The sequence below is a fragment of the Homarus americanus genome, unplaced genomic scaffold (genome assembly GCF_018991925.1).
Source record: "Homarus americanus isolate GMGI-L3 unplaced genomic scaffold, GMGI_Hamer_2.0 scaffold57980, whole genome shotgun sequence".
Classification (NCBI taxonomy): Eukaryota; Metazoa; Arthropoda; class Malacostraca; order Decapoda; family Nephropidae; genus Homarus; species Homarus americanus.
Window position 1 is genome coordinate 23,534,084 of NW_024716703.1, and position 27,552 is coordinate 23,561,635.

General features: G+C 42.4%; 2 protein-coding genes across 3 annotated transcripts in view; both read right to left on the reverse strand.

The window, feature by feature from the left end:
• Positions 1-14,082, reverse strand: LOC121858344 (trypsin-1-like). 2 transcript variants are annotated; one of them, XM_042354752.1, is made up of 11 exons: positions 14,004-14,082; positions 8,275-8,351; positions 7,652-7,742; positions 6,872-6,990; positions 6,422-6,540; positions 5,904-6,055; positions 5,609-5,768; positions 4,177-4,446; positions 3,765-3,921; positions 3,026-3,149; positions 1-541 (listed from the first exon to the last, which is right to left on the reverse strand). In XM_042354752.1, exons 2-11 carry the CDS (start codon positions 8,317-8,319, stop codon positions 480-482), a joined length of 1,299 nt encoding a protein of 432 aa, XP_042210686.1. In that variant the 5' UTR covers positions 8,320-8,351; positions 14,004-14,082; the 3' UTR covers positions 1-479. The 2 variants fall into 2 exon arrangements, with proteins under 2 accessions (XP_042210686.1, XP_042210685.1); XM_042354751.1 differs by lacking the exon at positions 14,004-14,082 and adding an exon at positions 12,322-12,638.
• LOC121858414 overlaps positions 12,762-27,552 on the reverse strand; it is a 20,527-nt gene continuing 5,736 nt past the window's right edge. The window contains exons 3-9 of the mRNA XM_042354861.1: positions 26,732-26,887; positions 26,102-26,239; positions 24,591-25,393; positions 16,349-16,451; positions 15,834-15,989; positions 15,045-15,191; positions 12,762-14,082 (exon numbers count right to left, since the gene is read on the reverse strand). Of these exons, the coding sequence (XP_042210795.1) occupies positions 13,277-14,082; positions 15,045-15,191; positions 15,834-15,989; positions 16,349-16,451; positions 24,591-25,393; positions 26,102-26,239; positions 26,732-26,887 (2,309 nt within the window). The 3' untranslated portion in view covers positions 12,762-13,276. The remainder of the gene's footprint in view (positions 14,083-15,044; positions 15,192-15,833; positions 15,990-16,348; positions 16,452-24,590; positions 25,394-26,101; positions 26,240-26,731; positions 26,888-27,552) is intronic.

Genomic DNA, 27,552 nt, shown 5'->3' on the forward strand with positions numbered 1-27,552 from the left:
GGGGAATGACATTCTGACATATGGTGAAAGGGGTGCATGGGGCAAACAAGGTTGAGAACCACTGTAAATTAACTAGCAGTTACCCGGAGATGCAAGGGAAGACTCTCTCTCTCTCTCTCCGATTCCAATGATAACAAATATGTGGAGATCATATGTGGGCATGTGGGGGGAGAGTAAATGCGGGCACACACACACACACACACACACACACACACACACACACACACACACACACACACACACACAGAAACTTACAAATATATGAGGTTTAGAATAGAAGTCTATTTGTTTCTTAACTTTCAGGTGTTTAGATTGGTTACGATCACTGAACATTGCTTTCCTGAAAGATAAATTAATGGAAGGAAATTTTATTTATTTTAATTTCGTCATTTCTTTTTTATGTCAACAGATTACAGTGAAGCATTAGAGTAGAAAAAATAATATCTCTTCTTAGTCTGCTACAAGTTTTCTGTGAATGGTCATGAGGCAGGCGGGCATGTCCTGGTGTTGCCGATTTTTGAGAGGATCCACGGGATGTAATCTGTGTGGGAAGAATACCACATTTGCCACTTTGTAATCAATCAATACACCAGCAAACTCAAAACTTTAAATGATAATTATGAAAATCAGTATAATGATTCTTTTCCACCATAGTTGCAGTGGCATCACGTTCTTCGTAAGACAGGCACAACAAACCAACTACTCTCAACCGAAGCTGCCTAACTTTGTCTATATCAAATAAATATACATTCAGATACCGGTAGGTTAAATTAAGTGGCTATCAAACTGGGCAAAATTTCCGCATTCCCGGGAGAAAATGGTGATACCTCCATTCTCAGTCAGATTTTTCGCTTGAAAACTGAGATCTGAGGAAAACAGTAATTGCATTCTCAAGAAAGCTTTGACTGCATTCTGGGCCCAAATATTATTGAGATTTTATAACATTAAAAATTGAAAAGAAATGATCTTATAGTAGGAAACAATTTCAAGTGATTTTACTGGAAATATATTATTATTAAAAGAATATTTTTTATACATACAAACGATAATTGCAGATAACAATTCATTTACTTTTGTTTACACCAACTGAGTGCGGTGAGCATGGATTCTCAAGCCTCAACAATTATTTGGAGAAGGGACTGTAACTTCCATTGTTGATAAAGTGAGGAATACAGAGGGTTGTGGGATTTCAGACATCATTGTATCTCAAGAAAAGTTTAATACGGCGAAAAGCTTTTGGACTATCCGCGATCTTTGTTATTGCTTTGCCCTGAGCGTGTGATTAAAAAAGTAATTTTTCTGAGAACGGAGAAATGAAAACCAAGAACGGAGGAAGTCTTGACCAGTATGATACTGTAGTGGACGTCTCCCCTACAACTGCCTACAACTGCGTAGCCGCAGCCACCAGCTGCTACCACCTTCCCTAGCAACGGAACCAAAGACCAGCGACTTTCTCGGGTTTTCCCAACATGACTCATAGATGACTCACGGCTGCTGGGTATATAAGCTCTGTCTCTCCATTGAGATTCATTCTGGCCTCACTTCTACAACACGCAACACCACCTCCTCCGCCGCTGCCTGGCGGCCCTCGCCTCTCCTCCGCCTGCCTGGCGGTCCTCGCTCCCGCCAGTGAGCATGGCGACCCACCAGCTGTCCTTCTCTGAGCTTCCTCACCAACCAGCTCTCATTCTGGCCCATCTTCCTGAACACGCAACACCTCCTCCAGCAAGCTCTACGCTGTCCAGCTTTCATTCAACCAGGAGGCCAGCAACAGGCAACATCTTCTCTAACGAAGCTCCTGCACATCTACCTCCTTCAACACGCTACTCACCGAACGTCTCTACTGAGCAGCTCCTCACCCCACGGCACCTCCAGCACCAGACTGTCTATCATATAACTTATATTATACAAGAAAACCACTTTAGAGTTTCCATCCATCCTGAGTGCTAGACAACATTATACCACGAATTCCTATAATACATTTGCTTCCTTGTTTTAAGAGAGGATTTTCTGATTTGTCTGATTTTCATTGTTATCTTCTAAATATATTCCAAACGGTGTATTGGTCTAGTTTTCAGTCTATTAAACATTTTGTGCTGAATTTTATGGTGTAACTTTATAAATTACAACATGGTGAAAAAAGTGATGCTGCACTTCCCTTACCGACATCTTCAGCCACCACTTTAGAGATGTAAATAGCTGGCAACTTTATATATTTTCTCTAATAATTTAAACAGTCAGTCTTGAAAAAAAAATCAGATACACTGATGTACGAGTAGGTTGATTTTTGAAGGATGTTAGATTAATTTATGTAGTCTACCAAGGTGTCTATGTCAAGCTTAAAATTTGTACTTAACACCTACAAGAACCTTGTACCCAGAGCGAAGGCTGAAGAGGGAACAGTGTTCCTTCCTCGGCTGGAAAGTCCTCTTTATGGGCTAAGAATAACGTTTTTGTCATTTGATATCTATAAACACATCCGGGTGTCCAGCACATAGTAGGGGAATAAGTAGAACAAAAGAAAAGGACCGGTGGAATGGGCACCGAGATCCCCAAACTTGAATCCCGTGAATTTTGTTGTTTAGGGGCACTTAAAATCACGAGTTTATTCGGTCAAGATAACGGATTTGAAAGACGTCAAACGACGATTTCAAGATGACATCTGCTTCATCAGGCCAGGAATGTTGATGAATACTCAAAGAAATCTGTATCTTCGTTTACAAACATGTTTTGAGATTGGTGGGTACCATTTCGAACAAACAGTGTAACTATCTTTATAATAAATGTATTTCCCTATGATGCGTTACTGTACGATTTCTACCTGCAGTGTCATCCATTTTGAATTTCATTACGAATGGGTATTTTTTTTTATTTCAAATAGGATATTATATTGAAAAACTCGTCTTATAGTTCCTTCAGCTAATTAAAAATTATCTTAGTTATCATACTTGAACCCCGAGTGAAAAGACATTTTAGATATGTTGTTAATAAAATGTTACAATGTCTCGTTAGTAATCATACTTACTGGCCACCTTGGTGAAGACGCCCGCCACGTCAGGTGAAGCGCAGGTACTCGGCCCGAAGGAAACGACCCCAATGACCTGCCAGTGTTGGCCGACCCTGGTCATGAGGGGTCCTCCGCTGTCGTCCTGCTCACAATTTATTACATTATAGGCTGAGAATAACATTACGATATCAGAGCATCAGTGGCTTGGAACTAAGAGGCAAAATTCCTTTATTAAGTATATCAACCGTATCGCCACAACCTTACGATATCGTAATGTGAACCACTTCGGATGACAAGGGGATAATGTTACGATATCGGAATATTAACAATTTGGAGGATACCTGATCTAATGTAACCTTACCTATAACTAACCTAACTTTTAACTAACTTAACCTATGACTAACCTGACCTATAACTAACCTAACCTTACCAAACCATATCAAACTTAACCTTACATATCCTTGCCTCTATACCTAACCTGTTCTATATTCTGCATCTATTCTTAACTGCTTCAGAAAGCCATATGCTCACAAATCTGATTATGTAACTCACCGACAGATGAATTATAATACCACCGCCCAGTGGAAGGAGTACAATACGGGGAAGATGCAGAAGTGGGAAGAAGAAGTAGGAGGAAGAAGAGGAAAGAAGGAGTAGTATGGGGAAGAAGAAACAGTAAGAGGAAAAGAGGTGGTAAGGGGAAGAAGTGGGAATATGAAAAAGAGGGGAGAAGAAACAAGAGGTAGGAGAAACTCACGAAGCAAGCGTCCTTCCCGGATGCTGCGGCGCAGATCATGTTGTCGGTGATGACGTCAGCCTGGTACTGGTCTTTGCATATCTCCCTCGACACCATCACAAGGTCTACTTTCTGCAGCGCGTCAGCTCGTGCTCCAGGATAGTTCGTGAAACCCCACCTGTTTATTATAACAATGATTAATCCTTTGAGGACGATAGTTGAACCCCTCTGTAGATGATGGTTGAACCCCTCTGTGGATGATGGTTGAACCCCTCTGTGAATGATGATTGAACCCGTCTGTGAATGATGGTTGAACCCCTCTATAGATGATGGTTGAACCCCTCTGTAGATGATGGTTGAACCCCTCTGTAGATGATGGTTGAACCCGTCTGTGGATGATGGTTGACATAGACCAGGTTCAGGTGTCACCTACCCGATGACAGTAACGGGGAGGTTGTTGAACTGGATGTTATTTCCTGGAGGGCAGACCGGGGCGATGTTGGGAGTGGCCTCCAGGTCGACGTTGGTGGCCAGCTCTATCAGACCGATGTCGTTGTCTTTGGAGCTCGGTCCGAAGCCGTAGTTCTCGTGGGGTATGACCCGAGAGACCGCCACCACCTGTGTGTAGGGCGTCTCATCCAGGCGAGTACGGTCATGTTCCCCAAGCACTACTTCTGGCAGGGCGCCGGCAGGCAGTGCATTCCTGTCCATTTTAGAAGAATGTTAGGGCATTTAAAACTAACTTCATCTGTTCATATAGCTATCAGTCTGTCTCTTATCGACTATCTCTGGGCTATAAATTTTATTCTCTATATACCGGGACTTACTGCGCTATTAAGTAAATGTTGTGGAACAGATGAATTTGGTAATATAAACTAACATCTCTAAGTTGATACCTATAGGAATGATATCCGTGAATATAGCCACTCTCCAGGTACCCGGTGTTAACCTGGTCTCCTCTATCACCAGAGGTAAATCTTATAACTGTATTTACCAAGAGAAATTTACGTGGTGTTCTAAGGTCCTGTCAGAGACATTTTTATACAGTGTCTTATTCATAAATACAAGCATGAATATAATGTTTTATGTAGGTACTGACTCAAATAATTTAGGTAGAAATATATGTATTGGTACTGTACTGCACATATGTAGGTACTTTACTAACTGACACACTTCACTCAGGTACATGATCATTAGTGCACCTTAAGTACACAGGAAAAGTGTACTGTACAGTGATCCCCTCGTGGTAACAAAATAAAAGCTAGTGTCTTAACAGTCATACGAGCAGACGGTGCCTATGTTTGATCTAATCTAGGCCATCAGGTGATTACAATACATAACGAGGAATATTATGGTGAGAGTCATCCAGTTTCAGTAGCGTTTAAGCCTGATGCAGGGTAAGAACTTGTAAAATAAAGGTGTGACTGAAAGACGGTGTTGATGTCGCGTGTTGTGATAATTTCCCGGGACTCTTGAGGTGTTGAAGGTAGAGGAGATAGGGATAATTTAACTAGAGATATTTTTTAACATAGATCCCTTACCTGTAGCATACCTGTAGTAATTAATTTTCTTCAAGAATTTATAATGGGAAATTAATTGTTCAATAATGAGATACAAGTAGAAAAGTGCTTTATTTTTCAAAAGACTTAATGTTAAGAACAGAAATTAAAGCAGATTGATGACTCTATCTTCCTTATGAAATTATGAAGAAAAAAAAGACAGAACGACTAGCCGCCTCAGTCAAGATAATTTACACTAATTCACAACTTCACTCCTTCGGAGATATCAGCAAAGTTACAGCTACTGTGGTTTCTACAGTGTCGTCACCTGGTGCAGCAACCTGTGTAGGAGGACTGTACACTTACTGGTCGATGCAGTGGGCGGCTGTGAGGACGAAGCGCTCGTTGATGAGGGCGCCTCCACAGAAGCCGCTGGGGATGCGTACCAACGCCTGCCATGGGAACTCGTGCACTCCTGTCTCTTTTCCACCCACGACGCGAGTGGACGTTGCTATCCGTCCACACCCTACCGGAGAGAGTGTCGTTCTCACTCACCTACTCTCTGGGAAAGTGGAAAGGACTGAAGACGGAATGGAGGAGGACGGAAAGAGAGAGAGATACTGGGTGTATAAGACAACAGTGAGAGTAACATATTACTCACGGCAGTCGCCAGTTGATGGTGTGAGAGGGTTGGTGGTCACGGCGCAGGAGAAGCCCTTTTTATTATTGTTGTTCTGCCAGCTGGCCCAGAAGTGTAGGGTCAGAGGGCGGGTGATAGAGGCTATGGTCTGTGGACCCACTGACCCACAGAACCTGAAGGAGGAAGACTTTTTGGTGAGAGACTGAGTTAGTCAAGATTAGTGTTATAGAGCTGATTAAAACGAACAGCAAAGTTGCAGTGCGTGCATAGCAACTTGAATATAAATACAAATTATTGCTAAATTGGAGGTGTACAGAAAAGTTTACGCTCATGTAGTGTCCAGAGGAAAAATTGGCCCAGTTAAAAAGTGAGGACAAAGTGGACGAGTTTCATGAGTTATTAGTTATCTATAGTGGTATAATACTGCTGAGAATTCATGTACTTTTAAATGTTTCGGTTAAAAACATGGTAGTACTTACAAGGCTGTACATAAAAGATGACTTTATTTGATCACTTTCAGACATGTTGTGACAGCTTACCACTGGAAGCCCTGGGCAGGGTCCTGGAGGGCGAGGAAGGCACCGTTGGGGCACGACGACGATGCCTCGATGTCAAAGTCTTGGCAGGTGACAAACAGACGTTCGCTAATACTGCCGCTCTGCAACACCAACACTCCTAATGTAACTTCTACCCCTCTCTCTCCGCTTCAGGATATACAATACATATTAATTATTGTTTATTTATGATGCTTTCATTACTATATACTTCCTGAGTAGTATGTCTGTGTGAAATATATACGTCAAATTGTTGCCTATTTCTAACTATGGTTCCTCTCCTACTATGGTGCTGAAACTCGTAACAGTTACCACAGGCTGGTAATACGATTATTATTTTGTCATCTAAAGTGCCAGTCTCAAAATGTTGTAATAAATGACACAGAAGACATTATAAAAATTGAACTGAGTGCCTGAGAGTAACCAGATACTCACAAAGAAGGTCCAGCGGCAGTAGGTAAAGGGTGTGTAGGGGGCAGGGTAGCCTGGGCTGGCAACCAGATAGGTGACTCCCTGTTGGACAGTCAGTGTCGACCCACACGCCGCCAACACCACTGGCAAATAAACATTCCATGTGTGATAAATGAGAGAAAGAGAGAGAGAGAGATAGAACATTGGTGCATTACATAAACAACCTTGACTCAGTTATAGATGAATGCAGGTCTTCCCCGTCAGGAAATCCCGACCTTGATGCTCAACTATTATAATACGACCATTGTTACTCTGCCGTTGTGCAGGACAGCGTGTGTGTGTCAACATGACTCATCTGCCCATGCTACTGTTGTCACAATTGCGATCGTTTTTATTGCTGTATGTGTGTGTGTGTGTGTGTGTGTGTGTGTGTGTGTGTGTGTGATGTAGTAAAGTACGATGCTAATTCCCTCTGTACATGAATTAGCCCATTGGGTAAGATATTTTAATCCTTTGACTACAATGATTTAATCCCACCTTAACCCTTAGAATACGATGACCAATTCCACTAAGCACAATGACATGGTAATCAGAGGGTTAAGTCATCATAAAAGGTCCTTCTAGGTTAATGAAACTTAATCTATTTTTTTCTTCTACTGTTAATAAATGTTGTTGGTTGTGGTGATGGTGTTGATGTCGGTGGTGGTGATGGTAATGGTGGTGATGGTAATGGTGGTGATGGTAATGGTGGTGATGGTCGCAGTGTTAGTGATAATGATGGTGGTAGTTATAGGAATACCTTACCTTGGTTACCAGGCGTGGAGGGCGTGGAGGGCGTGGGAGGGAAGGGTATGGGTCTGGGCGTAATACCAGACCACACTATACAGTTAACTACCTGAAAGTGAGGGAGATGGTTAGGTTAGGTTAGTAGACAAAGATGATGATTAAAATTATTTAGTCATATGTGCTATTAATACGATATTATGACATTTAATACATGTATGTCCTTAGTAATAGTCAGATATAGAGAGAAATAGATAAACTAATGATAACTAAATGCAAAAATTATAAATAAAGATATATTAAAGTAATAATATAAACCTTGGAGGTACTGGAGGTAATGGTTGTGGGAGGTACGGGAGGTAATTGTTGTGGGAGGTACTGGACGTAATGGTTGTGGGAGGTACTGGAGGTAATGGTTGTGGGAGGTACTGGAGGAAATGGTTGGGGAGGTACTGGAGGTAATGGTTGTGGGAGGTACTGGAGGTAATGGTTGAGGGAGGTACTGGAGGTTATGGTTGTGGGAGGTACTGGTTGAGGGAGGTACTGGAGGTAATGGTTGAGGGAGATACTGGAGGTAATGGTTATGGGAGGTACTGGAGGTAATGGTTGAGGGAGGTACTGGAGGTAATGGTTGTAGGAAGTACCTGGAGGAGGTTGAGGCTAAGAAGGAGGTCAGCTCGGAGGTTCATGGTGACCTCCACAGCTCAGGTAGTAGTTGCTTCTAGAAAATGAGGCGATTGTTAGTGCGTGTGTGTGTACTTGTTTCTCTCTCTCTTACACACACACACACACACACACACATATGGATACACATTTACACATTGCACATAAACATTCACTCATCAAGACGCGAATGTTACAGTTACACATCCATATACACACCCACATATACTTAGATACATACAGACAGACACTCATATACCCTCTATCCTGATCATTATATCATGCCGGTAGCTGTTTGTTTGGGATACATACAGCTGCTGCGCTACCCACGCCATCACCACCTGCTGCCCACTAACTCCCTCCTCTGACTAAATATATATAAATAGTGTGGATGTCCTTCAATTTGTTTTTTTCTTCAGCTTTTGGCAAATTTATTAAAAAAAAAAATTCTAAAAATACACTAAATCATCATCGTCATCATCGTCATCGTCATCATCGTTATCATCGTCATCGTCATCATCATCATCATCATCGTCATCCAGTAGCGCCAGGGTTAAGGTGTAGTGGGGAACATTCTCGTGTTGCCTCACACAACAGAGGAAGTTCACACACCTACCCTGTTGCGTACCACTTCCGGGGGAGTGTACTGTTCTCTTTTCATATACAGGTACACATACGCACAGGTACACATACATAGGTACACACATACACATGTCCACACACACAGGTACACACAAATACAGATACACAGGTACACATACGGGTACACACAAATACAGGTATACAGATACACATACACAGGTACACACAAATACGGGTACACAGGTACACACACAGGTACACACAAAGTAATGGTTGCCCCTCGTGTAACGAGGATGGCCGGCCTTAGGGCCACCTATAGGCGTGAAATTGTTTAAGGTGTAGAAGCTGTCGCCAACACAACGACCACACCCTGAGTTAACGAGCTGCATCATTTGCATGACCCAGTGTCAAGGAATAATCCGAAAAGATCGGACAACTCGCCAACTGCACTGGCTACCCATTACCCCGGAATACGATCAGCAATTCGATTAACATCCAGGTCCCAAATTACTGCTGGGTAGACAGAGGCAAATGGCGTAAAGTTTCATCCTGCCCGGGGATCCAACCCGGGTCCGCTCGCTTGCGAGGCGAGCATGCTGACCATTACAGTACAGGTCACCACACACACACACACACACACACGCACACACACATATTGGGTGATAATAGTGTGGCCAACAAAATGTATAAAGGATGAGGGTAATTGTTAAGGAGACGGTCATCATCACATATCTCCGTTAGGTTAGATTACGTTAGGTTAGGTTAGGATACCCACTTTTCATTATTAAGTCCCATATATGAATGACAAGTTCTTTAACTATATCTGTATGTCGCTCACTGCTTATAATTCATACCATTATTACACTATGAAGTCATACCAGGCTTTGTGTTGCTCATGACGTCATTTATCTTCACCCTTGAGTTACGCACACAGGGAGGCGCCATCTGTGGCTAACCCTAGACACTATCAAGGCTCCTGTAGTTTAATACTTGGTAGCCAGAGGGCGGGCAGTCGGCCGTAGTTCCAAGGTTCGGTTTAGGATTCAGAATAATGAAGCAGGTTACCGGGTTTTTGTGGGTGACTGTACATTCGTCCTCACATACATACACACACAGGTACACAAGCATACAGGTACAGTCAGCCAAAGATGCACTAACCCCACCCTGAGTCTCTTACTGGCAATTTTACCTGGCAATACTTGGCAAAGTAAGGCTGTATGTAAAGGTGATTGTGATTGGTGGATCTATTTTCGGCTGCATTACTGTCAGGATAAATATTAAACAATCCAAAGGCAGAAATTTTATAATAATAAACTATTCATTGTTATTTAAGATCATGAGAAGTTTCCAAATGTTCTTTTATTTGCTTAAATAATGAATGCGAAAAGAACCTAGGTGTATACTCGTATGTTGACAAGGAACTGTAGTTCTCGGGCCATTGTGAGAAGAAGGTGAATCAAGCAACTAAATTATTAGGTCTTATAGCAAGGTCGTTCAGATATCTAGACAGTCCGTCCTCGTAATGATCTTCAAGAGTGAGGTGCTTCCCCGCCTGGAGTACTGTTACCCCGTCTAAGCCCCGAGATATGCTAGGGACTGTCAGTTGATTGAAAATGTCCAAAGGGGGGCCACCAGGCTGGTGCCTGCACAACGGCACTTCAGCTACCCCGAGAGATTAGAACGCCTGAAATTGCTTAACTTATATTACAGACGGGCAAGGGGAGACCTAATTGAGGTATATAAGCATCTCAGAGGGCACTACTCAGTCGAGTGCCCTTACCTGGTGCTGGCGGACGCTCGCCCCACAAGGGGTCACAGCTCAAGGTTGAAGAAGCCGCAAGTCTAGAAAACTGTGAGGGCAAATTTTTTCAGCGTGAGAATTGTGAATTCGTGGAACAACCTGCCAAAGAATGTTGTGACATCACCGAGTGTGAACTTTTTCAAGACCAGACTTGACCAACACTGGGGAAGGTTACACCATCCTCGACACCGGCTCCTACTACCACCTGAGATCCCCAGCCCGAGAATTGCTGTTCGACACCACAGCCGCATCCAGCCCATACGTGCACGAACTGACCGCTATAAGAACAGCCCAGTCCCAACCATTGTAAAAATTATCAATAACTTGTAATAAACCAGTGTATTCACTCCCAGTAAATACTACTTCTTGCACTGTCACTATGTTGAAATGCACTGTAGTTTGAGCTTTCCCCCATCTAGTTATTATATATCTTATTTGTATCACTTATGTTACTTGTATATTATTTGTAATTCGAAACCCATTCCCCAAATATGTAACTGTATATTTTCAGCCTTCTGGCTGCCAAGCTCTTTCAATAAACCGTTAATTATTATTATTATTATTATTATTATAGATCCATTCAGGAGCCAGTGCATGCCTCAGTACTTGCCAGAGAAGTGACCGACCGCCCAAGCGGTTGGTTTTTACAGATCAACCTTGCGAACGGCTAGTGAGCTGATAAGTGAAATGCTAAATTAGGAAAAGAGGAGCTCTCTAGCGGTCATGTGAAGCAGAGAAAATACTAACTTACTTTCATCTTCACTAAACGAACAAAATTTTGTCATTGAAAATACTCCCATTTTTTATGATAAATTTCCAACAATTAGGAGCTCTCTTTTTTTCATCGATTTATAAATATTCTAACTCAAAGGTAAGACGTATCACAATTACAGCATTTAACCACAGCATACCATCATCACTATCATCATCATCATCATCATCATCATCATCATCATCATCATCATCATCATCTTCATCGTCATCCACTGCTCAAAGATAACCTCTCAGCCTCTCCTTATCTCCCCTCGCTATCTGCCATGAATCTTCTCTGTTATTTAACCAAGTTTCGGACTCTAATTCTATCAATCTTACTTGGGATCATCTGAGGATTAACCATTCTAACACTAACGTACCCTAACCTAATACCCTAACTTAATCTAATCTAGCCCACTCTAACCTAACTTAATCTAACCTAATCCAACCCAACCTCACCTAAATTAACTTGACCCCCTCCACCCAGGTAGCGCTCGGGTGGTTAATTTTTTGTTAATTCCTTCATAGTTCATGTTTGTTTCTCGACACTGAACAATATTATCTCTTGCTTTCCCTCCTTCAACGTGTCTCATTTATCCCTCATGCTGTACCTTCTTACGACTATCATATACATTTTCATGTTTCTTTGAAGAGCTTGGAGTGTATTCTTGTTTTGCACTTTATCGCCAGTTACATATCCGTGAATCAACACTGGGTTACACGGATGGGTCAACACATACAGTATTATAATGAAAAACGTATAAATAGTGAAGGATATAATTAATAAGCCTTGGTGAAAATTGAATAACACCGAGTCACTCCGAACTACTTGAAAAAGATAAGACACAAGACTATGTTTACGAAGTTAGTACGGAACGGTAGAGTGACTCACTGTTGCTGGATGATGTACAACTCAGTTCACTTCCCAGTGTGAGGTCCGTGTTATTATGCCACCACCCAGGCGGTCAGTGTCGCTCTGTATCTCGCTGGCAACTTTGTTCCATTAATATACTTTACCAGCAGGAAGTTGTGAGAGCGGGGGGAGTGTAGGGCATTAAAGCGCTATACTCTCACTCAATGTGGTAGTCCTAAATCAGCTTGACTCCTGACAGTGATGTCATTCAGTGCACTGAGATTTTAGTTTAGTTTAGTTTAACAAATTTATTGCCAAAGCTTGGAGTACTGTTTGCCTATTCTGAGTAATTCAGTCAGGTCTTGACACTGAGGGTGGTATCACTTCTCACTGCCACGCAGGACAGAGGTTCATACACAAAGAAATACATCATATTCATTAACAGTATATATAGGTCAGATTTATGTGGGTGATGTCACTGTTCACTGCCATGCAGGAAAGAGGTTCGTACATAAAGAAATACATCATATTCATTAGCAGTATACTGTATATAGGTACTGAGAGTTATAATTTTGATACTAGCATCGTTGACAGGTGGTGACGCTCATCTAAAGCAGTGGTTCTTCTGGGAGCTGCCAATGTGCAGGCAGCCGAATATCTGTGGTAATGCGCCTTCTACGTGAGTTATACTACTTTTATTTCCTATACCACGTCAGATGCAAAATTATGAAAATTGGCGCAGAATTAATCTATGGTATGTAGGTTAGGTTAGGTTAGGTTAGCTTAAGGCAACCAATTGCCAGTTCTCGGTCTCCATTTTTTAATTGAAGTTGCGTGTACATACTCTGTTTAACGATAGATGGCAATATGCAGTACTGATGACATCTAAAAAAAGGAAAAAAAAGATTTCCATGCAGGAGAGAGAATTTGAAAAAATGCATTTTCACACTAAAGTTTTCTTCTTCATTTTGCTCCTGCTCGTTTTGTGGAGTTCTCAGTCACAGTCAGTAGCGTTTTGGGTGTTTTCTTCTATCCACTCGAGGTATTTACTGACTCTAGTGTACACCCCGGGAATATTGGGCCTGGCGCACCCGTCCCCAAACGACGAGAGCCCTACGACAACATAGCTGCCGTCCTCTATCACGGTTATTGGACCACCAGAGTCACCCTCGCAAGAGTCCACTCCTCCCTCCTCCTCACCAGCACATAAATTGGTCTCCGATAAGTTAAAACCAGCTATTTGAGTGTTATTATCACAATCTGGGCCAAGGACAGTGATTTCTGCGACCATTAGGACGTCCGGCTGCTCATTAGCAGATTCTGAGGTTAATCCCCAACCGACATGTGTACCCACAAGGCCCTCGTAGGTTTGAGCATCGTTCTGCGGGAGACAGACGGGACGCACCTCCCTGTTTGAGGTTAGGTTCAGGGGCTCGCTTAGCTTTAACAGCCCGATGTCATCAGGTACGTCGAATAAGTCATAGCCTGGATGAATGATAACATTTTGGACGTCGACCAGACGAGTAACTCCGGGCACGTCATCGTCCTGAGAAAACTGGTTGTGGTCTGCTATACCCACTTTAATGTCAGCAGGATTCATAGGTGCCTGGCGGGCTTGGTCGAACAAACAATGAGCGGCAGTGAGAATGTACATGTTGTTGATAATACTACCACTACATTTGTACTTGGTTTTATCCCCACCAAGCTGAAGACCCACTAACCAAGGGAACTCGTTCGGGGTCGCCTCTTTCCCGCCCACGATGCGATCACCGTTAGCAAGTCCACACACACAGACGTTTGCTGAAAGTAGACAGATCATTCTTTTACGATTAGAAAACAAAAAACTATCCTACTACACCTGGAAGAACAAGAAAATGTTCAGACACTAAATACACATAAAAGTCTTCCAGAGAGCAAACTGTTAATTTTTAGTGCTTCTGTCAACCACCAGTAGGCTTTTCACTATTCTGCCAAAGTGTCTCGGATGTGTTGAATATGCCAGGGTAAACTCGGTCAGATCTGAGTCTTAATGTCAGAGGTTCAAAACTAATATGTATAAATTTGGACCAAACAGTTCATGAGCAAAGAAAACTGAACCCAATTTAATTGAACGTATCTAAACATAATGTGACCTAACCTCTCCAAACATAACCTAATGTTCTACAAAACATCTTCAAGAGTGTTCTTAAAAATTTTCTGCAAAAATTTTCTTAAAAAAAATCTTTCAAATAAGAAATGTTCAAAAATGTTCTTCCAAAAAGTTTCATAAAAAATCGAACCTAATCTTAATCTAACTTAACCTAATCTGGTGTTGCAAAAAAGGTTGACAGGTGAACGTAGTAGGTCTGCCAGTAACAATTTCAAAGGAAAATATTATCTTAATTAACATACGACATCAAAAACAGCAAATGAAGGGAAAACAACTGTTGGCATCTTTAAAAACAAACAGGAACTTATTTTAACGCTTGTACTGTACATAGCTTGCCAATCAAGATAAAAGGCAAAACCAGATTCATTTACCTAAAATATAATATCAGACACAAAGCTCTATTTTCTATGCCATACAAAAGAGAAGATAATAGTTATGAAGGTTTGAATACTTTGCGGTGGCCACTTTGAAAATCAAGATGGCGGCCAGATACTTCAAGAATATAGATGAGTACCCAGCTTTATATGAACCTACATACCATAGATTAATTCTGCGCCAATTTTCATACTTTTGTATCTGACGTGGTATAGGAAGTAAATGTAGTATAACTCACGTGGAAGGCAACAGGAACACTTGACACTTTTACACACTCCGGCCATCACCGGCCTGTCCTTACACATCCGTTTCGTCTTGCTCTTGAAGCAGAACCCACCATAGTCCAGGCACTTTCGGGTGTCCTTACACTTCTCTTTCTTCTTCCCTGATGGCAACATTTTAACAATAATCACACACACATACACACACACACTCACACACACACATACACACACACACAAACACACACACACACACACATACACGTGCATGTAGGTGAGTGAGTGTGTGTGTGTGTGTGTGTGTGTGTGTGTGTGTGTGTGTGTGTGTGTGTGTGTGTGTGTGTGTGTGTGTGTGTGTGTGTGTGTGTGTGTGTGGTGCTCAATAGGGATAATTTCGAAATAACGTTAACTTCAATGTAATTCTTTTTAGGAAACATTTGGCTGCCCACAGACGATCCTGTCGATAATCACAATACATATACCTGTAAATGAACAGGCTCATATATAATCTAACATTTCATAGTCTAGTTTAACCTAACCTAACCTAACCAAACCTAACCTACCCTTACTTTAAGTATAATTTATCTGTTTTATGATAGTATATGACAGTAGGTGACATGACAATATACAATGTTTTAAATTGAAGTGAATCAATTTTACCAAATACAAACTAATTTTCAAGACATTGTAACAATAAAATCAAACAGTTATCCCTATTAGGCTAAAGCATCAGTTATTTAATCGGTGACTATCCCTAATGACCGTAACATACACGTGTGTGTGTGTGAGAGAGTGCCTGTACTCACTCGGGATGCAACAGGTGCAGGTCTTTCCTCTACACCACTCGTCCTTCGTCTTTCCGCGGCAGGTGTCCCATTTCCTCACACATTTCCCCTTTTTTCTCTCACACTGCTTCTTTTGTCTACATTTCTTACTGACGTATCTTATTGGCGGTGGTGATTCTGGGGGTACAGATGCTCTCCTTCAGTCGGTGATTGTGTGTATCTATGTGTCTGTTTGTGATCAATGGTGACAGAATGTATCTAATAAGATGAAACATTAAACCTCTAGGGTTCAGAACTAAGCGTAAATATGAAGTTCCAAATTTAAAATGTTCAGATTTAGTACCACTAGATCTTGGCGTTATGCTCTAAACTTTAGAGAATAATTTTATTACCTTAAGAGTTTAAGATAATAAATTATGGCTGAATCTTACTATAACTTTATCGAGAATGTCTCTCCATGTAATATGTTTTGTTTTTTCGTAACTGAGAGTAACGCTATAATGGTTATTGTGGCCAGATGCAGAGTCGATACTCACCTTGGGTACAGCAGGTGGCACCATTGTCGCAGGTGAGGCTCAGCATCTCCTGGCAGTCCTCCCCTCCTGCCACACACTTTCCCCCAGCATCCTCACACGTCCCCTGTATGAGCACAGAAGACACTCAGAATTTCCATCTCCACTTTAGTTGATATATATTCCTGGAATACTCTTTTATCATGAGTTGTATTAATACGAATTGAAAATAACAATGAATGATGAGAGACCATTAAAGTGTGTTTATCATAGATCTATCTGTAGAGGTGGGAAAAGGGTGAGAGAGGTGTGTAAAGGGTGAGAGAGGGATGTGCAGGGAGGGAGAGGGATGTGTAGAGAGGGAGAGGGGTGTGCAGAGAGGGAGAGGGGTGTGTAGAGGGGGAGAGGGGTGTGTAGAGAGGGAGAGGGGTGTGCAGAGGGAGGGGGTGTGTGGGGGGGGAGGGATGTGTGTGGGGCAGGGGGAGGGGTGTGCAGAGGGAGGGGGTGTGTGGGGGGGGGGAAGGGGGTGTGTGGGGGGGGGGGGAGAGGGGGTGTGTGGAGGAGAGGATGTGGGGGGGGGAGAGGGGTGTGTGGGGGGGAGGGATGTGTAGAGGGAGAGGGATGTGTGTAAGAGAGGGATGTGTGGGGGGAGGGATGTGTGGGGGAGAGGGTGTGTAGGGGAGGGGTGTGTGGGGGGTGAAGAGGGATGTGTGGGGGAGGAAAAGATGTCTGTGTGGGGGAGGCGGATATGTGTGAGGTGGGGGTGATGTGTGTGAGAAACGGAGGGAGGGATGTGTGTGGAGGAGGGATGTGTGTTTGTAGGGAGGGATGTGTGTGTGTGGGGGATGTGTGGGGAGGGGGATGTGGGGGAGGGGGTGTGTGGGGAGGGAGGGTGTGTGTGGGGGGGGGAGGGATGTGTGGGGGAGAGAGGGATGTGTGGGGAGGGAGAGGGATGTGTAGAGAGGGAGGGATGTGTAGAAAGGGAGAGAGGGATGTGTAGAGGCAGGAGGGGTGTGCAGAGAGGGAGGGGGTGCAGAGAGAGGGAGAGAGGGGTGTGTAGAGGCAGGGAGGGGGTGTGTAGAGATGGAGAGGATGTGTAGAGAGAGGGAGAGGGGTGTGCAGGGGGAGAGGGGTGTGTGGGGATGGAGAGGGGTGTGTGGGGGAGAGGGATGTGTGGGGGAGGAGGGAGTGGGATGTGTAGAGCGGGAGAGGGGTGTGCAGAGCGGGAAAGGGATGTGTAGAGAGGGAGTGGGATGTGTAGAGCGGGAGAGGGGTGTGCAGAGCGGGAAAGGGATGTGTAGAGAGGGAGTGGGATGTGTAGAGCGGGAGAGGGATGTGTAGAGCGGGAAAGAAAGCTACCACACTGTACCTAAGAATGGCGTCACACTGTACCTTGGCGAGGGCTGCGTGGATGGGCATCAACGTGAGGACGGCAGATATAGTGATCAATGGTCTCATAGTTGTTGACTACTGCTTCCTGGACTCCAGCTTTTAGTAGGTTAGGACCTTTGTTCACAGTAACTTGAGTCAAGAAAGAATAGCGTAGCGGAAATAGACAACTTCTCTCACCTATATGTCTCAACATACTGGGAAATACTATTATCCTTCATATGTTTGGATACGTGTGGTGTGTATTGTGCAGCTGGTGAAACACATGTGCAAAGAATGTTCGTAGGTTCACTGGCCCCTGTGTACTAGTTTGTTAGTATGCATATGTCTGCCTACCTGCCTTAATGCTTGTCTTTCCCTTTTAATGCATACGTAAGTTTTGTTTTCACACTGAGAAAATAAACTTGGTCATCAGCTTTTCTGTTTATGACCTTTGGTTGAGGCGTAAAGATGACACATTACTCGGCGCCCCATTGTCGCAAGTGTGATTTATGTTATGGTGGCTGTGTCCGTATCAGCGGCTGGGTGTTGCGATCATGTCATATGAATGCGTTATAGTATTATGTCTGTGTGTTATGGTGTTACAGTGTTGTGTTGTGGTGTTACAGTATTGTTTGTGTGTTGTGATATTAGTGTTTTATTTCTGTGTTGTGGTGTTACACTGTTGTATTTATGTGTTGTGGTGTGTTACGATCTCAAAGTGCCGACTGGAGACCCAAGACATATGCTCCTTCAGTCTCTGTGGTCCAACAACAAATATCCCTCACAAATTGTCACTCTTCAACCCGTTTTCAGTTGTTCACAGTTTATTCAGTTCATAACTTTATCTAGCTACTGAGGGTTCGATAACAAACACCGTATGATGGTTACTTTAAAAATATAATAAAGAAAATTGTACTATATTATTTAGAGTAAAGTAGTAATAAAGATTTAATAGAGGTTACAACTCGGGTAAACAATCAATTCTTTATAGTTAGCGTCGGCTACGTACGCTATAAATTAATCAAACATCCCTTTACACAACACATATATAATACCTAACTAAAAATCACTGCACTCTCTATGCTAACCTATAACCACTAGTAAATTTTCATATATAAAATTTACCTAGCCAATATAAGCCACCACACTACGTGCAATCAGAAGCTAGTCCTGATACTATTAGTTTGGCGACAGAGTGTGTTCCGCCTTCAACAGTTACTGGCGCGAAAACAGAGTTAGGCTTACTTGCCTCTACCTCCCTGGGTCCCTCGTTACCCTCTCATTAACCTTTACGCACTACCAGAACGCAACGTTACAAATTATGCGAGATATCAAGGCGCTATATCGTAACATTGTGTTACAGTGTGTGAGTCCGCGTGTTTGTGGTGGTACAGTGTGTGAGTCTGCGTGTTTGTGGTTGTACAGTGTGTGAGTCCGTGTGTTGTGGTGTTAGTGTGCTGAATCTGTTTTTATGGAGATACAATATTGTGTCTGCGTGTTTGTATTGTTACTTAATACTGAGTTTGTGCGCTGGAGGTGCTACACTGAGTTGAGTTGTTTTTGTCGTTACTCTGAATTGTTTGGTGTGGTTGGGTTCGGTTATGTTGTGTCTTTGGTGTCGTGCTGTGTTTTGATCGCTTGTTCGAATGTTGTATTGTTTTGAACGATTGTTGCAGTGTAACATTGTGTTGTGATCGCTTGCTTTGATATCAAATTGTATCAAAGCACGTGTGGTGTTTTGATAGCTTGTTATAGTGTTAGATTGTGTTGCGACTGAGTTTCTGTTGCTACACTTTTTAGCGTGAGTGTGTAAAGTTGTCTGGGTGAGTTGCACAATCACTTAAAAAACTATCTATAAAAAATTGTGTTGAGAAAATATGGCACAATGGACGAAGGATTTGACAACCCTACCGAGACAACAGGAGTCGCAGTGTTCATTCTGATATTCATCGCCCCCCCCCCCAGTACAGATAGTTTTTGATTGATTATACGTGAGTGTTGTAGGTATTACGTCGCATGTGTGTTGAATCCTATCCATGACTGTAGGTGAACTGTCTCATGTCATTATAACAAACGAATGAGGTTATCTGCTGGAAGTGACCCTGTTGCTGCTGCTGTTCTGAAGCAATAAATAATACAATAAACTATAAAGTCTACTGTGTGTGTGTGAGGGAGTCAGCGACCTCTCACCACATATGTTATCACACTTGCATCAAATTTATGGGTTTATACCGGTGCTGTGTTTACCTTTACTCCCCAACCACTACTTTTGTCTGGGTAGTGTGTATTCATACCAACTTATCACTAAGGGAAGTTGTGCAGCAGCAATAAGGGATGGGGAGGCGGCAGGAATGTGTCACACCAATGAGAAAGTTAAACACTACCAGTAGTTCAGTTCTTTAAAAGGTGCTTCGTGCCACGGTTTCTGCCACCTACTAGAACGATATCACTCCCCCTAAACGGAAAATCGGTTTGATTAGACCCTGTTTTTAATAGAGCATGTGACTGGTAGAGCTTAATGAACTGCAACTGTTTACTTTATCGTCTTCGCTACTGGTTGACCTGTTTGGCGGTAGTTCACTGCTTTGTGTATTAGGCAGCATTCTAGCATTCTTACCTACTGTATGACCCTTCAGGCTTCTACGCCCTTAATGCATGAGTCATAAAGGCAAGCATGAACTTAGCATGCTTCCCAGATGGGCGCTGTAAACGCTTCTGCGCTTCACCTTGCACAGGATGTAAGGGGGTGCCCAATAAACTAGCCCCCTCGAGGGCAATCTAAAAAAAAATCTTACCTACTGCTAAGCCAGTTCTACTTGTTTACTTTTATCCTCTTCACCACTGATCGGCTCGTTAGCCGCTTGGGCGATCGGTCATGCTTCTGTTACGCACTGTTGGTAAGTACTGGGCATGCACCAGCTCCTGAATGTGCATTCTCGTTCAAGATTCTTCGAACACTGCTGGAGACAGCTGTCAACTCAAGGCCGTTTGTTTACTATAGTACGAAGCAAAACTTATGAACGAATGTAAAGGTTATCGGTGATTGGTTACTTAATTCCCCGTTGCTTAATTCACGGTTGGGGTTTGTAGTTTCGTATTATATTATGCTACGTACTATAGTAAACAAACGTCCTTGAGTTGCCAGTTGTCTCCAGCAGTGTTCGAAGAATCTTGAACGAGACTGTACCTGAACCTGCTCCAGTGTAGGTCAAGTCTGGTCTTGAAAGAGCTCACACTCGGTCCCGTCACAGCACTTCTGGCAGATTGTTCCAAGAGTTCTATCAGTGTTATAATCCAGACCTCACATAAGGATGCTTGTAACTTGTACTTTAATCTTAAATCTGTACTTGTTGGCCTACTTGTATTAGTGTACTAAAGAAAGATTCTGAAGATGAATCTGTCGTGTTCATCTATTAATAAAGAAGAGGTCATACGATCATTTGCCATTCAAAGACTATTGAGAGCCATCAGGATTCTTTACAAGTCAGCTTAAATTGTTTGTTGACTTCAGAGGGCATATTTTACATTATGAAGAAGAGATATCTGATTCAGGTTCTTTCTTCTGTACTTACACTGAATAGAACAACCGTCCAAACGGCTAAAAAGCTGATAAATAATGAAATGATTCATAAAACTGACGTTGGATCTCCTTGAAAACGGTGTATCATAATATTGTTTACTTTTGAATTAATTTACAGCTTTGACGAAGGAAGTAAGTAGGCTGGCGGCTTGTTAAATCCCTCTTTGTTCCTAATGAGTCTTTCTTTCATTATCCCACATCCGACCAGGGACTGAACCTAGACACAGTGGTGACAAACAGCGTTAACTTTTCAGTATAAGCTCGATATAAAATTTTATATAATTATTTTAGTTACCCGTGGTATAGTGTACGTCAGGTTCCTTCTAAAGAAAACCTGACTGTCAGATTTAGCACAAACTATAGTAGGAGACAAATAGCCCTGCCTCACTGCCTGCTGTGCAGAGAACAATGCAGTCCTCTTAAATTAGCAGCAAGATAATATTTAATATAAATATTAGATAATCTTGCCTTTAATGAGCGCCGGTGTCAAGGTCTCTGTCGATAGGGGGGTGGTCATGCAACCAAGGTTGGTCTTATTCTTGTTACTAAGTTCTAAAAATGTCTCTTTACGGTCTAGTGACTCTAGTCTAACTCTCATCTCTCTCTCCACATGTGTTTTTTGAGAGTTTTCTTATTGGAAAAATGTATTTGCTTTGGGCTTTTAGCATAGTGTGTATTTCAAACTGCGAGCGTCAAGAGCCTCAAGGTGTCTGTCCACCTCTGTTCTGTCTGCATAGTGGCTTAGTTTTTACTTCTATCCTCTTCACCACTGATCGGCTCGTTAGCCGCTTGGGCGATCGGTTACGTCTCTGTTACGCACTGTTGGCAAGTACTGGACATGCACTGGCTCCTGAATGTATCTGAACCTGCTCCAGTGCTTATCCAGTCTGGTTTTGAAAGAGCTCACACTCGGTGCCGTCACAAGTTCACAACACTCTCTGGCAGATTGTTCCGAGAGTACACAACTCTCACTCCGAAAAATTTGCCCTCACACTTTTTTGGGCCTGCGGCTTCTTCAACCTTGAGCTGTGTCGTCCCCTTGTGGGGCGAGCGTCCACCAGCTCCAAGTAAGGGTACTCGACTGAGTAGTGCCCTTTGAGATGCTTGTGCACCTCAATTAGATATCCCCCTGCCCGTCTGCAGTATAAGCTAGGCAATTTCAGACGCTCTAATCTCTCAGGGTAACTGGGGTGCCGCAGTGCAGGCACCAGTCTGGTGGCCCTCCTTTGGACATTTTCAATGCTCTCCTGAACATTCTTTATCTACATGAGGAAATGCCTCATGATACACAATAATGGCAAACGAAGGTAAGACTTGCCTATAATCACCGTGTCTTTGTTCTTCCCTGAGTTTATTGTAGAGTCATTCAGCCAATCACCAAGGAGAATTGGAATGAACTCTGAATCATAAGTGTTAAGGAAGGAAACAAAGTGGCGGAATGCCTAGTGACAGCTCAACCAGACATTGCCAGGTAAGACAGTAGATATCTCATTTGAAATTACCAAAGCAAACAGAAAAAAAGTCTTGGAAATCTTAAATGTAGGGAAAGGTAACTATTCAGTATCACGACTAAAGGTACGAAAAGTGAGTCGTGCCTTGATTGATTACAGTGATGAAAGACTCGGAACCGTCAACGCCACATAAGAAGTCTGGCAGAAACGCCATAACTCGACGGAGTGACTCGGGCTATACTGTACATTGAGAGGGTTGTGGATATCAAAGGTTTGTATTTTTACTTTTATGTCTACTCATCCCATAACTGGTGGACTGAGAAAAATTTTTGACAACCAAATTACACTTTGTCATGACTAGTTGCATCCTCTTGTAAACAACTAACCTAGAAAGAATATTAGAAATTCTTTTCTTGGGAACTTAAATCATCCCAACGAGCGGTTGTGGTTGCTTCAACTCTGATGTGACGCTGATATAAAGCTTTAATGTCATGTTAGCGATGGAATGTTTTTCAAAATTATAAGCACTGGAGTGAGTGCGATGGCGCATGTTCGAGAGACGTGTGAATATCTCTTATTATTCATGAGCTTGGTCAGCACAGCTACTGTTTACTTCTGTTCTGTTATGTTATACAAAGCGGCAACAGTGAAATGATAACATGTGTTTACTCTTTCAGGTCTAAAGTTAATGCTCACACCTACCATATTTGTTGACTGTTTGTATGTGTGGGTGCTTGTGTACAACACAATACCAACTAAGTAAACAGTGTTGTTCACAAGTGTACACCTGTTACACATACACAAGCGCACTGTGTGCTCTTCGCCTGCTCGAGCTCTGTCTCCCTGCTGCACCTGATAATTTCAAGACACTTCTTAATTGCTTCGTAACATGCGAGTATATATATATATATATATATATATATATATATATATATATATATATATATATATATATATATATATATATATATATATATATATATATATATATATAGTATATATATATAAATATATATATATATATATATATATATATATATATATATATATATATATATTTCATGTAGATCCACAATGACAACGAATATAAGATAAATCTTGATAAAATCACACAGGAAAAAGGGAAACTTTAGCTCCGTGTGTACAGTAGTGCAGGCGGTTGCGCGTCCCATCAGGGGTACATTACCGACCAGGGGTACACGTAAATTTGTCGACCTTTAGATCGGTTAGGGACATCCATTATTAATTTCACTGGTAGTGTTAAGCTGTGTTCTGAGAGTGGCCGTAGGGATATGGATCTCCTCTCTCCTGTATTATACGCAAACACACACACACATAAAGTATGACATATATATATATATATATATATATATATATATATATATATATATATATATATATATATATATATATATATATATATATATATATATATATATGCAAGTAAATCACTGTAGGTGCACGTGATCTAGGTATATGCTGATAACCACAAGGAAAGAAGAAAACACAAAGTTCCCAAGCTCTTTCGTGTAATTCACATCTTCAGGGGTGAGTACAGTCTGTACTCACCCCTGAAGATGTGAATTACACGAAAGCGCTTGGGAACTTCGTGTTTTCTTCTTTCCTTGTAGTTATCAGCATATACTATATATATATATATATATATATATATATATATATATATATATATATATATATATATATATATATATATATATATATACAATGATCCTTGTGTGTTGTATTTATACAATGATGCTTGTGTGTTGTATTTTGTTATATTTTATTAAAATCAACCTAAAAATATTTTTCATATTCACAAATAAACTGGCATTTTAAATACTGCACTCATAAATATGTTTTAGTAACAAAACTCCGAGTCTTTGGTGTTCGCGTGAACCCAGTCGAGGTAAGCGGTGACTCGTGTGTAGACACCGGGGGAATCTGGGTTACCACACCCTGAACCAAAGGAAGTGACGCCTACCAGAGTGTGGTGACGATCTCTCTCCTCCACGGTGAGGGGTCCCCCGGAGTCTCCCAGACACGTGTCCTTCCCCCCGTCCTCCTCACCAGCACATAACATATTCGAAGTTATTTTCATCTGTCCTACCGACTTCCCATCACACTTTGGGTTTAGTATAGGAACCACAACTTCTCTCACTTCGTCAGGCTGCTCCAGAGCGTCAGTGTGCATGATGCCCCAGCCGTACACCACGCCCATCGCGCCCTCGTACGTGTTTTCGGGCGCCTTTGGCAGACACGCCGCCCTTACCTGAGTATGAGAGACCAGGTCGAGGGCCTCAGCTAGCCGCACCAACCCTATGTCATGGTAATTCTGGAATAAACTATAACCTTCATGGACAATTATTTTCTTTACGTCCACCAGACGAGTCACCCTGGGAATGTCATCATCAGTCGTCGCCTGGTTGTGGTCTCCTACGCCCACTTTCAAGGCATTTGTTTTAAACATGTTGCCATTGTAGGGGTTAAAGAGGCAGTGAGCGGCAGTGAGGATGTAGTGAGGACTGATGATGGTGCCGCCGCAGAAATAATTTTCCCCGTAATTCATGACTTTGAAGCCAACCAGCCACGGATATTTGTTGTTCGGGGTCGTCATCCACCCGCCCACGATGCGGTTCCCGTTAGCCTTCCCGCAGGAGCATTTATCTGTAACCAAACAATGATATTATAAATAAATAGTAAATGACACATCCGGAGGGCGGTTTGCATTATCATTTTCGGATGTTTATTACAGAGTATCGGACAAAACACCGAACTTATGAAACAAAACATCACACCTCCACTGTCACTCGTCGTCACCTTATGTACAGTAAATTTCAGGAGTTATGATCTAAAAGAACAACAATATATCTCTACTGGGAAAACAACGCAACCAAACAAAGTGTCATGGAGGCATCCCATAAAACAAGACGTTACCGATTATTCTTTAATAAAAAGAGATCACACATGATAAACAGTGGCGACCAGAGGACCTCACGAGGTGCAGTAGTGACCAGAGGAACTCACCAGGTGCAGTAGTGACCAGAGGAACTCACCAGGTACAGTAGTGACCAGAGGAACTCACCAGGTGCAGTAGTGACCAGAGGAACTCACCAGGTGCAGTAGTGACCAGAGGAACTCACCAGGTGCAGTAGTGACCAGAGGAACTCACCAGGTACAGTAGTGACCAGAGGAACTCACCAGGTGCAGTAGTGACCAGAGGAACTCACCAGGTACAGTAGTGACCAGAGGAACTCACCAGGTGCAGTAGTGACCAGAGGAACTCAGCAGGTGCAGTAGTGACCAGAGGAACTCACCAGGTACAATAGTGACCAGAGGAACTCACCAGGTACAGTAGTGACCAAAGGAACTCACCAGGAACGCAACAGTAGCAGTCCCTGCCCTCACATCTTCCAGGAACAACACTCCCATGGCGACACACTTTCTTGTTGCCCTTGAAGCAAAAGCCGCCGAGGAGCCTGCAGGCGGGTGTGGTGTCACAGTTTTTGTGATCTAAGGAGAGATTAAGTCGACCCTGGTCAACAAACCCTCCTCCCTGGACGCTCTTCTAAAGGATCCTATGAATTTAACCTCCCAACTTATTCACCTGATGAATAAAGACTCTAAGGCTACTTGGACGATTAGGTTAGGTTTGGATAAGTTAAGTTAAGTTACCGTTAGGATGGTTAAGTTTAAGGTTAAAGGAGGCTAATCTTCGTGTAAGCCCTATAAAAATGGTACATAGCATATAGACCCAAAATGTCGTTATGCATTGATATGGAGACAGCTTTCTAGCTAAGATGAAGTATCGATTGGGGGTATGAAGACACGTTATCTGTATTGACGTTCTCTAATTTGATTAACTGATGACAAAGATAAAAAAGTGAGATCAGCTCTCGTTGATGTAGCTTATGAAGTCTTGTGAAGAGAGAGAGAGAGAGAGAGAGAGAGAGAGAGAGAGAGAGAGAGAGAGAGAGAGAGAGAGAGAGAGAGAGAGAGACTCACCTCCGAGGCAGCAGTCGCAAGAGCCAGGACACAGTTTTCTGGCCCTCCGGGTATAACAAGGAGAGCTGGGCGACACACACTTCCCTCCCCGATTCGTGCACCTTCTTGGCGTCTTCTTACAGCTTTTGTCACTCTTGGCTACTGCTAGGCGGGATACTGTTGGGAATAGACAATAGGGACTTACCCCCTGAATGTAACAACTTCCTCAGAGGTCATCGTATCAAAAAGGTTAACGAGATATCGTACTCGAGGGAGTAAGGTATTGTACTCGAGGAATTGAGTTACAGCATTTAATAATCCATTGTACTCGAGGGGTTATTTCATATTGAAGGGATTAAGAACAGAATAACTTAATAATTTGCAATATGTGAAGGAAAGCTTACCTTCGTACAAAGTTGCGGCTACTTAACTTTTTATTTCATGTGGTGGTAATTGGAAGGTTGTTTGTTCCCATAAGATTCCCGTGGCGATGGTTGCCGGGTTGATGGTTTTTTAAGTTTGTGTTCCTCTACCTATATGGCTAAAGATACTCTGTGGAATTAACGCAAATACACACATGTAGGGTATATTTTAGTGTATGTAGTGTGCTGTATTGATGGGCAGACGTTTGGTGTAATGTATTCGGATAAAAAGTTCCTTTACACTACTGTTCAAAAGTGAACCAAACTCAGATGAGATATACTGTGATACTACAACGCCATGTATGAGTTGACAAACAGCTCAAGACTCCCTCCAGCAATATGGGGTCTTTATTTGACGTTACGACGTTATTACTGTGGTTCAACACCTAAGGTCTTAAAGCAAGGAACAATGTTAGTAAT

What these genes read in the sequence shown, in the direction of transcription:
- LOC121858344 (XM_042354752.1), bottom strand. Translation starts at nt 8,319, where the DNA reads ATGAACCTCCGAGCTGACCTCCTTCTTAGCCTCAACCTCCTCCAG. An exon ending in CCGGGAAGGACGCTTGCTTC is followed by an intron (nt 3,150 to 3,764) that starts GTGAGTTTCTCC and finishes AATTGTGAGCAG; the next exon opens with GACGACAGCGGAGGACCCCT. An exon ending in CGTCTTCACCAAGGTGGCCA is followed by an intron (nt 542 to 3,025) that starts GTAAGTATGATT and finishes CTTCCCACACAG; the next exon opens with ATTACATCCCGTGGATCCTC.